Genomic DNA, 11,831 nt, shown 5'->3' on the forward strand with positions numbered 1-11,831 from the left:
TCCCTTACTCAGGGTCCCAGATAACAGGGCCTTCTACTACCTGGGTGCATTCCCTTTTCTCTGATAGGTTCTAGCAGTGACCAGTAAGAGGCCTGGGGTAGGCGTTGTTGTCTGTGTGTTAAGTCTGACAGCCTGGTGACACTGACAACCCGGAGTCAAGAGGGAGTGGGGTAGTGTTGGAAATGGCCTTGGTAGGGTCCACAAAGCAGGACCCCACAGCCATAGAGTAGATTCCGACTCACAGCAACCGGCAAGGCAGGGTCGAATTGTTCCCTAGGATTTCAAAGGCTGTGGCGCTGTGAGCTAATGCGTCAGACTGCAAAGTCGTTTGAACTGCAAGGTCGGTGGTTCAAGCTCACCAGCTGCTCCTTGGAAACCCGATACAGGGTCGCTATGGGTCGGAACCGATTCGACGGCATTTCACAACAAAACCTTTATAGGAGCAGACTGTGTCATCTTTCTCCCGAGGAGCTACTAAAGGGTTCGAATAGCCGATCTTTCCGAGTCGTAGCCCAAGGCTTAACCCACTGCGCCACTGCGCGAGGCTCTGAAGTGACCCCGAGGGCTCTAGGAAGCGTCTGACCTCTGCTCCAGAAGCCGTGGAAGTGTAGTGCTTCATCCGAGGGTGCCGCGGGGCCCGCCAAGAGGGGACACCCGCCGGGGTCCCCGCCCCTCGGTGTCTCCGCGCCGCCGGGCACTACCCACCCGCCGGGGCAGCCAGGCAGCCTGGGACTTGGGGTTCGGAGTTCGGGACCCAAGGTGTGGGAGGTGAGAGAGATCCTGCGCTCCCCAGGCGATACCTGTGCGCGGTAGGCACAGCCCTGGCGGCGCGCAGCGATGACATCAGGCTCAGACCGCCGCGCGCCGATGACGTCGGAGGCCCATGGCGGCTGCGGCGGCTGCGGCAGATCCCTGGCAGGTAGCGGCGCCGCGGAAAAGGCGGTCGGCTGCGCGGCGGAGTGGACGCAGAGTTGCAGTCGCCCGGGGACCGGCGGCGCAACCCGAGACCGACCTTGAGACCGTATTTCGTCGCCTTCGGGAGGCCGGGTGAGTGGGTACTGATGCTTGAAGGAGCCTCCTGAGACTCACTCTTGCCATCTGTAAAGTGGGAAGAGCTGCAAACCCTTCCCGAAGTCAGTGGGACAATTTAACGAACATTAATGAGCTCATTGGAGCCCTAGTGTGGCGATGTAGGAGCAGCGCTAGACTGCAAACTACAAGATCTGCAGTTCAAACCCACCAACTGTTCCTGGGAAACCTTATACAGGGTCGCTGTGAGTCAGAACCGATTCGATAGCACTTAACAACAATGAGCTCATTACAGGTCTAAATTGTAGTCAGCACTCTATAAAGGTGAGTATTTCTTTTATTCCGACTGAAGCTGCATGACCTAGGACACGTGACATAACCTTTATGCCTCAATTTTCACATCTGTGAAATGGGAATGAAAATAATTGTCTCCATTGACATTTTTTGAGGATTCCTTGAATTAGGCAATTAAACCACTTAGAACAAGAGTACCTGCCATGTGTTAAGTGCGATAGAATTCTTTGCTATTTAAGTATTATGCCAACTTGTATTATTAAGCCAAAGCCAAACCCAATTCCACCGCCATGTAGTCTATTCTAACTCAAAGCCAGCACTTTATAAGGTTTCTGAGGCTGTAAATCGTTACAGGAGCAGAAAGCCTAGTCTTTCTCCCTGTGGGTTACTGGCAGGTTTGAACTAATTAATGACCTTGTGGTTAGCTTGTTGTTAACATTAAAGCAGCAGAATAAGCACATTGCCATCATATTCATTGTTAGCATTACTAGTTTATTGAGCAGTTGCTATGTGCCCAGCCCTGGATTAAGCATTTTACAAAAGTTACCATTTTTGAACATAGCAAACACGCCGGGAGGTACTGAACTGGGTTTTTCAGTGAGTGGGTAGCCCTTCAAAAGAACCCTAGAGGCTTAGTGGGTTAAATATCCGGCTGTTAATCACAAAGGCGGAGTCCCTGTGAGATGCTGTGGGCTAATGGCGGTTCAGGTTCACCAGCTGCTCCTCGGAAACCCTGAACAGGGTCACTGTGGGTTGGAACTGACTTGACGGTATTTCACAACAAATCACAAAGTCGGTGGTTCAAATCCACCAGCCTTTCCAAAGTGAGTTTTTCTGCTCCCATAAAGATTTACAGCCGCAGAAACCCTAGGGAGCAGTTCTTCTCTGCCCTGTAGGGCAGCTACAAGTTGCATTCAACTCAATGGCAGTGGATTTTGTTTTGTTTTGTAACTCTCCATAAATTCAATTCTTGTCTCTATTTTAGAGATGAGGAAATGAGAATTCAGAAAGACTTGGTCCACATATGTAATGACTATGTATGGAGCTGTTCCTCTGTGTCAAGCTCTGTTGGTAGCCAAGGATACAGCAGCAAACAGACTTCGGCCTGGCCCTGTGGGGTCACTGTCTAGTTCGGTCCCTGAAATCAGGAGCGTCTCTGAGCACCAGTAGCACATGCTCTGGCCCTGGACACCTCCTCCCATCACCCACTCTTTGTGTGAGGACTCCCCCACCCCTTCACTGCATCCAGCTCATGGTGGGGAGGCATGTCATTGTGAATACAGCTGTAGAAAGCTAGCATTGATTGCACCATTTCTCAACAGGGAGGACCTGCGCATCTCTGATTTCTGGAGTTCAGCACTAGGTGGGTACCTCCAAGTCGAGGGTGGGGGTGGTGGGAGTGGGAGGTGGGAGGGTCTGCATGTGGCAGAGAAGAGTCCAGTCCTCATCTGGGGACACTTGGCTTCACACAGCAGTGTTCTTGCTGGGTTCTAATTCTGACTTCCCCCTCATGGTTGTATGTTTTAAACACTAAACTAACTCAGACTCTCAACTTCTGTATCTGTGAAATGAGGGTAGTAATGTACACATCCCCTCGAGTCGTTTTGAGGATTAAATGAGGCAGTTGAGTGCCTAGCACAGTTCTTGCTTGTGACACAGGAGACTGTAAAGGTCAGCTGTCATCGCTATTGTTGTTAAACTGCTCCTCAGTGGGACCAGAGACATTGTCCTGATGAGTTAGAATCTAAACATGATGTGTGGCAACAGACGGCAAGGAGTGAGAGTGCTGTAGGTAGGGTTTTCATTAAAAGACATTTTGTTGATTTCCTTTTTTTTAATGTTTTATTGTGAATTATATGATAGTTTACATGGGAGAACATTAGTTTTACATTCATTCTATCGTATATCGTTTCATTGCCATGGTTACAATCCCCTCCATGAATCATCAGCCAACCAAAGGGTATACTCTGCAAGCCTGCTCACTACACTACCGCCCCGCACCCCACCCCCAGTTTTCAGCACACAGTCTCTCTCCCTCTCTGGGTCTAAAGTCCCCAGCAGCTCCATCTCTCCACGTCATTGTCTCTGCCTCCATCTCAGGCATTGCTGCTTCTCTGGCTCTTGGCTCTTCTCCTTTGATGGTCCTAGGGACCTCCGCTCCTAGACTGGAAAGTTATTCCCTCCCTTCCTTGCTATAAAACATCTACCTTTATATTTCCAACCCTCACAATCAGTCCTGATAACAATTATTCACTATTGTATCACAAGAGACCTATCTGCATTTCATTTCATCAGCTCCGCCTAGACAGATTGGATACTACTCACTGGAGATTCTGCTGATTTCCTTTTTTTTTGACTTCTTATAACTTTGTAGTGAGTGTCTTAGGGCAAGGACTCCTGGTATTGCTGTAGGATCAGCAGTGGACTGCTAACCACAAGGTTAGCAGTTCAAACCCACCAGCCACCCCTCAGAAACCATGCACAGGGTTTCTATGAGTCGGAACCGACTCAATGGCACTTAACAACAATAACATCTTTGTGCATAAAGTTTCCCCCCGTTAAGGATGGTTTTCTTGGAGAGACACCCCCAGAAGTGGAATAATCAAAGACTATGACCACCCTGATATCCACTGTCATGTTGTTTTCTAATACTTAACCAATTTACTCACCCACCCGCGAGGACTAAACAAACCCAGTTTTCATGCCACCTTTCTGAGCCCCATTTTAAACCAACTGCGCGAGTGTGGTAGGTTGGTTTCTTGTTGTTGGCCCGCAGTAGTGTCAGCGGCAGGGAGGGTTGATGGCACAGAGGGCATCACTTTTGTTTTTGCTGTTTTAATTTTGGGGTGTGTGTTGTATGCCCATCTATAGATTTATTCAACTGAATTCAGTACTGAGATACTAGGAGAGGTGAGAGTAGTCACCTACTCTGAGAAAACATAAATAGCACATATTCTGTTAGGAGTCCTGGTGTGGTGCTGTGTGAGAGTACACAAGGTCAGTGGTTCAAACTCACCAGCCGCTCCTTGGAAACCCTGTACTGGGTTGCTATGAGTTGGAACTGACACGATGTCACTTAACAACAACGACATATTCTGTTAGACTCTTGAAGACCCTCACCTACTGTTTGTTCCTTGGACTTGAGGCACATTCAACATTTCTCTTCCCAGGCATTGGGATAGTATGATTTCAGAGTTAGCTCCTTCATTCCTGGTTAGAGTCATAAAGTAGCCCTCTCAGAACACGAGCTGCACCTAAAAGGAATCTGATCATGCATGAAACCTGTTTTCCACCTACAAAATCATCTGAGGCCAGAATGGCCTCTCAGTTTTTGACAGATATAGCAGCGTGTCACAGGTGTGCTTGGGAGGGAGGCAGGTCACTCTTCTGGATGAGCTGCGCTGCTCCCTTCCTTCTGGGCCTGTGGATGTGTTTTACAGGGGCTCACGGGGTCAGAGCACATCCTCTGACCTCACTCAAGGACCGGCACTTTCAGAAACCATCAACAGGTGTCTTACAAAACATCGGGAGCAGCTGCAGGCCCCTGCAGGCACGATATCACAAGCCCTGGGAAACCTGCACCTCGACGACTCTTCACCAGATGCCTCAGCCGGCGCCCAGGACTGCAGCCCGGGGGAGTTGCTGGTCACGGCAGCCCACCATCTGAAGTGCGTGTGTTATGGCATTGGGAACTTTGCCACCTGCGTCATAGCTAGAAACCAGCTAGCATTTTTGCTGCTCTTCCTGGAAAAGAGCCAGGTAAGCTCTTGGCTTTTTCATCTTCTCTCCCCAGCACCTTGCACACATGGGCACACATGTTTGGACTGAAATCCACTCATCATATTTCCTTTCGCTGGCAGATTCCCAGAAGTCACTGCTGCGTGTATGACCCTTTGTTTAGCCAACTTGAAGTTGCAGTTCTTCATGCCCTGGGTGTGACTGTGCTCAGTGAGAATGAGGTAAGTGGATTCGGGGTGGTGGTTAAGTGTCATCGAGTCAGTTCCAACTCTCAGTGACCTCATGCACAACAGGATGAAACACTGCCCAGACCTGTGCCATCCTCACAGTCTTTTCTGTTTGAGCCCATTGTTAACAGTCACTGTGTTGCGTCTATCTCATTGAGGGTCTTCAGGGCCCCTCCTGATAGCTTGTCCAAAGTACATAAGACAAAGCCTCATAATCACTTCTAAGGAGCCCTCTCACTGTACTTTACTCCAAAACACATTTGGTTAGTCTTCTGACAGTACACAGAACATTTAGTATTCTTTGCCAACACCATAATTCAAAGGCATAGATTCTTTTTCGGTCTTTCTTATTCTTTGTTTAGCTTTCGCATATTAAGATGAGTGAAAATACCATAGATGGGTCAGTCTTCCCTTAGTCCTCAAAGTGACATCTTTGCTTTTGAATACTTCCAAGAGGTTTGTTGCAGATTTGCTCAGTGTAGTATGTCATTTGATTTCTTGACTGCTAAGCTTCCATGGTCCTTGATTGTGGAGCCAAGTAATGTGAAAGCCTTGGCAACTTTTGCCTTTTTTCTGTTTATCATTATGTTGCTTATGGGTTTAGTGGTGAGGATTGTTATTTGCTTTACAATGATGTATAATCCATACTGGAGGCAATAGTCTTTGATCTTCATCAGCAAGTGCTTCAAGTCCTCCTTGTTTGGAACAAATAGGTTGTGCCATCTACACATTGCAGGTTGTTAATGAGTCTTCCTGATGCCACCTTCTTATAGCCCAGCTTCTTGGATTATTTGCTGAGCATGCTGAACTTTGAGGTAATAAATTAGAGTGGTCCTTCTCACCTGTATAAAGGCGAAACCAAGGCATCAAACACACACTTTTTATGAAGAAACAGAAAAGGTTTATTCCAAAGCAAGAGTTAGACATTCAACACAGTAAATTGCAAATGGAGAACGGGATCTATTACAAGTTCACCAGACTGAGGAGAGCCACATCATGCAGAGAGCGCTGGGGATCCTTGGTATGGAGACTGGGTGGGAACGCCAACCCCAGGCAGTGCATCCACTCCACGAGTAGAGTCCAAGCCCCAGCCTGAGGACCCCCAGCCTTTATCCTTCTGCAAAGATTGTAGATTCATTTCCTTTGGAGAGACTCCAGGCAGGTGGCCAGTCTGTCTGATGTTGACTCCAAAGTTGTTTTCTCGTTCCACTTCACTAAAGTTCTGTCTGCGGTTACACATTAACTGATCCGGGTGTTGAAGGAACATTATTCTGATGATGGCATCAGGGTGCTTTTCTTTAGGCTGTATCCGGCATTGCTGCCCCTGTACTGCCCCCAGGAAAACAACAGCAACTCCATCTTAGAGAACAGCTACCTTGGTGGTTCCTCCATCATACGCAGGACACAACCCAGATGCACAGGTTCCCTGATTTTTACCACGCAGTATTCCCTTGTCCTGTTCAGACAACTGCTTCTTGGTCTTATGTGAAAATTTTGCATGAACACAATGAAGTGTTCTGGAATTTCTAGGGGAGGGCTTTGTAAATCCTGACTGAACGGACACCAGACTCTATCCCAGGACACTGGGCTGTATTGTAGTTCTTACCTTTTGGCGCCTGCAGCTTTCCATATGTTGGCTTATGCTGTGCCCTTTACAGAAAACAATACAACTCCACACACAGCATGAAATAGAACGCAGATTTGCAAGCTTCTTGTCAGAGTTGTGCTTCAGAAATTATCCTAAGTAGGCATTTACTGTTATTGAAAAATAGAGTCCACTCCCAGATATAAATGTAGGTCAAACAGTATTGCTATTAGGGTTCCAGTTCATACATGCAGGGGTTCATTCCATACAAACCGTATTTAAACATCCATCAGTGGATGGCTGCAGACAAGTTCTCTCAGTCAGAGATTATCTTAAGTCTTATTAGGGTGCCTTCAAAAAACAGCCAATCAAAACAGTGACTTCTGAGGGGATCTGCTAGGCATGTGCAGTCTAAGACAGAAGGCTCTGCTCTCAAGGTTATGGTGACTGTGGGATCCCAAAGTGGTCATCTTAATAGATCTTCTCATATAATACAGGACAATCAAGGGGGTTTACTATGAAGTTTTAAGAAAAATGAAAAGCTGCATTGGAGAGAAAAAGGCCAGAAAAGTTACTCCAAGGAATGTTCTTCCACCACAGTGCACCTGCTGGTTCTTTGAGGGCAGGAAGGGCTGTCCTGCAAGAATTCCTTTGGGAAACCTTATCCCATCCATCTTCCACCCTGATCTTGTCTTCTCAGATTTTTGCATTTCAAAAGAACACGATTTGAATCCCTTGAGTATGCCCAAGCTGCCATTCTGCCATGGTGTAAAAGGAAGAGCCGAAAATTCTTCGGGGAAGAGTTGTGTTTGTTGTGTGCCAGAGTTGGTTCTGACTCAGTGCCCCCGTACAGGGTTTTCTGGGCTGTAAGTCTTTATGGGAGCAGAAAATCTCATCTTCCTCCTAAGGATTGGCTGATGGATTCAAACTGTTGGCCTTACAGTTAGCAGCCCAACGCATAAGGAAACCACCTTCAGAAGTGTATAGACCCAGGGGGAGGATATGCCGAGAAATAGTAGCTTTACGTTTTGATCCGTACTTCGTGTATGTTGTACTTAAGTGCCATCAAGTCGGTTCCAAGTCATAGTGACCCTGTATAGGGTTTCCAAGGTACAGCTGGTGGTTTTGAACTGCCACCCTTTGTGGTTCACAGTCCAGTGCTGATCCTACATCACCACACCCTCATATAGACACACAAAGACCCCAGTTAGAAGTGTGATTTACATACTAGTACACCAGTTCTCGTTGGCGGCACTAGTCACAATCTCCACAGATAGACAGAACCCACTGCCCACACCCAGATGTGGTCTTTGTGTACAGTGGAGTGTCACTGGGCTATAGAGATGACATTCTGACACACTGTCCCCTGGATAAGCCTGGAGGCATCATGTTCCCCATAGTGAGACACGCAAGAACACATGGCTACACCCCACTTATATGAAATAGCTAGAACAGGTCCACTCCTGGAGACAGAGACTGTTCCCAGGGGCTGGTGGAAAGGCGGGTTGGAATGGGAGTTGCTCTTTGTCAGAGTGTCTGTCTAGGTGTTAGAGACAGATGGTCATGATGATGGCTGTACAACATGGTGAATGTCATTCTTAGCGAAAAACGGTCAACTTTATGGTACATAAACATAGTTTAGGAGCCCCTGACAGCACAGTGGGTTAGGTATTGGCCTGCTAACAGGAAGGTCGGTGTTTCAAACCCATCAACCACCCCATAGGAAAATGATGAGCCGGTTGACTTCATAAAGATCTAACAGTCTGGGAAACTATGTAACGGTTCTGTTCTGGCCCAGAAGGTCGTGAGTCAGAATTCACTCAGCGACAGTGGGGTTTTGGTCTATGTATTTTATTACAGTGAAATTTTAAACTAAAATCTAGAGGCACAGAGTCTTGGTGCTCTTCCTGGACCAGCAGAGGAAATAAGAGACATTCGGGCCATCGTCCCTCTCGGAAGCAGCTGTCCAGTCTCATACATATTTCCTGACTGAATTATGAAGTAATTCCTACCTCCTGCAAGAGAGTTGGAGTCCTGGTACGGCACTGTGAGTTAATGCATCAGACTGCAAAGCCGTTTGAACTGCAAGGTCGGCGGTTCAAGCTCACCAGCTAGCTGCTCATTGGAAACCCTATCCAGGGTTGCTACGGGTCGGAATCGACTCAACGGGACTACACAACAACAACCTAAGAGTTAGGGTTGAAATTACTGGCGCTCTCTTGAACAAAGAAATGTGTTACACACGCAGGCAGCCTTTAGAAGGCACATAATAAAGTTTGTGGGAAATTCCATTATCTTTTTATTCCATTCTTTACAAACTTTTAGAAGCCCCACATACTTCTGAATGCAGTTTTGCCTTGCTTGGGGATTACAGGACCATCTGATTCCTGTGTGAATCCTAAACCAGCCATCTCACTGCTTGTTCTAAACCATGAGACATGAAGCACCGCTCAGAGAAGTCACTTCTTCACGTTGGGGATGTCTGGAAGCACAGTCCCTCCGCTGAAGGCATCTCTGGGTGCTAGTCTCTGACTTCAGGGGTACAATCTGTCCAGGGCCCAGGGCCTGTGACCAAATCAGTGAGGAAGACGCACACCACACCATGGAGGAGTGGAGGCAAGCCAGGGGAAGGAAACGTACGCTGGGTGGGGGTCAGCAGGTCTCCCAGATGGACAGGACCACAATAGCAGACAGCCTGTTGCAGTGGCCAGGAACAGTGCAGGCATAGTGGAGGGCGGAGCTACCACCAAGAGCCAAACAGCAGAGGGCTTTTGTTCCTGCCAAGTTTCGGTCTGAACAGGGGGCCTCCTGGGAGCACTCAGTTCTGGTGTGAGTGGGGGGGGATTCCCAAGCACAGTCCACGGGGATAGTAACTGTTGCTGCCCCAGCTCCCTTGGCTTATGTGGATGAACAAGCCCCTTCATTAGTCCAGACCTTTTTGTTGATGGGATACAGGCAGGAACTTGCTGCCAATCACAAAGCTGGTGGTTCAAACCCACCAGTCTCTAAGACAGGACGATAAGGCAGTCTGCTTCTATAAAAATTGTATCACAAATGCTGTGGGGCAGTTCTAATCTGTCCTACAGGATAACTGAGTCAGAATCAATTTGACAGCAATGGGTTTGGTTTTTAATTTTTTTAACAGACTATGGTGTGGCCCTGTGGACTGCAAGGTTGCACTGGACCGCAAGGTTGGTTTGAACCCTAAGGTCGGTGGTCCAAATTCACTAGCTTCTGATTGGAAATGCTATTCAGGGTTGCTATGAGTTGGAACCAACTCGACAGCACTTAACATTCCCCAATGAAAGTTGTTTTTATTTTCCCATTCATCATGATCCTGTGGCCATGTCTGCCTGACCTTGTGGTAAGTCTAATGTTGGCCTCTGCCCCCACTGTCTGCAGGAAGGGAAGCGGAGTCTCTGTGGTGAGCCCACCATCTTTTACATGCTTCACTGTGGGACGGCTCTGTACAACAACCTTCTGTGGAGTAACTGGTCAGTGGACGCCCTGTCCAAGCTGGTCATCATCGGAAACAGTTTCCGAGGACTTGAGGAAAGGTGAGCCCGGGAGAGCTGGGCTGCTGGCAGGCCTTCAGCAGGAAACCCTCCCGGGGCTACTGTGCCCTTGGAAATGCTATTTCATAGGGAGCAGGACCAGCGGTTCAGGGAAGAAGTCAGAACCTTGAACAGAGTCAGGCGGCCAGGAGTTTGGGTCAGGAATGGCCCCTTCTCCCATCCCAGATGGAATGTTCCTAGAGATGGGCACGGCCACTTGATTTCTCTGCTACACACTGCCGTCCCATTCCTGGTGCTTCGTCTTCTGTTCTTGTGACATGGGGTGCTTACTGGGTGCTTATGTTCCCCACTCAATGACCTACTCCAGGCCGTTTCCTGACTTCATCCATCTTGCCTGTGTGTCTTCAGTTGGATTTATCAGCTGCATACCTAACTATGGTGTCTTTTATTTCTAGGTTGTTGACAAGGATTCTACAGAAAGATTATCCCTATGTTGCAAAGGTATCTATTTGAACAAAGGGTTTGGGATGGCAGCAAGTGTGTTGTTCGGTGCCACTGAGGCGGTTCCACCCCACAGTAACCACACATACAACTGAAGAGACCCCTGCCCAGCCTGTAGCAGCCCCACAGCAAACACAAAGTCCTGAGTGTGAGCCGTTCCTCCTATACACACACAGGAGGGAGTTGAGGGAAGTGATTCTGGTCCATGAGCTTTCTTCATCCCTCCAGAAAGCTAGGACATTGACCTCCCACCCTCCACCCCAGTCAATTGACAGCCACCCTGTATGGGGATTCCTAGGCTGCGCATCTTGACAAGAGCAGAAAGCCTCCTCTTTCCCCCACAGAGCAGCTGGTGGTCAGCAGTCTAGAGCTGCTCCTACAGTACCACCAGGCTTCCTTAGGACATCCTGCTACATCTCAATGTTTTCAGTGCCCTTCACTAGTGGAACTGTAGTCGTCACGGCCACTGCTTTGGGGCTTCGGTCCATTACCCAAGAGCATGCCCACAAACTTGTTTCAATAAAAGAAGGTGGGGGTGGGGAGAGATGGGATTAAATAGAAAGAACCCCACAGGAGGGTCACTGGGTTATTGGGTCTCATGCTCCTGTGTGGCTGTTTCTGCTCAGGTTAGCCATGGTCTGGAGGAATTTCCATTTACTCAGACACCCCAATACATGGATGTGTTCAACGACACCTCTGTCCACTGGTTCCCAGCACAAAAGCTGAAACAACTCTCAGAGGACACATGGTCCTTCCGGGCAGAACCAGACTATCAGGACTGTGAGAACCTGGAAATCATCAGGAACCAGACAAAAGACCCTTCAGCTGCTGACTTGAACTCATAACAGTCTGTGTCAGCTGAGGAGGAAGAGCTGCCTCCAGAAGACAAAGAAAGGGTTGTGGTGGCTGGCGGCAGAGAACTCCCTAGGGCCACATTTCCAT

At 48.3% G+C, this 11,831-nt stretch overlaps 1 protein-coding gene across 1 annotated transcript; it reads left to right on the forward strand.

Moving 5' to 3' along the window:
• The first annotated feature begins 883 nt into the window (after positions 1-883).
• Positions 884-11,734, forward strand: SRRD (SRR1 domain containing). The gene is made up of 7 exons (XM_006869296.1): positions 884-1,047; positions 2,646-2,686; positions 4,820-5,082; positions 5,184-5,282; positions 10,276-10,430; positions 10,844-10,889; positions 11,516-11,734. Exons 1-7 carry the CDS (start codon positions 884-886, stop codon positions 11,732-11,734), a joined length of 987 nt encoding a protein of 328 aa, XP_006869358.1.
• Positions 11,735-11,831: the final 97 nt, after the last annotated feature.

The sequence above is a fragment of the Chrysochloris asiatica genome, unplaced genomic scaffold, assembly GCF_000296735.1.
Source record: "Chrysochloris asiatica unplaced genomic scaffold, ChrAsi1.0 scaffold00128, whole genome shotgun sequence".
NCBI lineage: Eukaryota > Metazoa > Chordata > Mammalia > Afrosoricida > Chrysochloridae > Chrysochloris > Chrysochloris asiatica.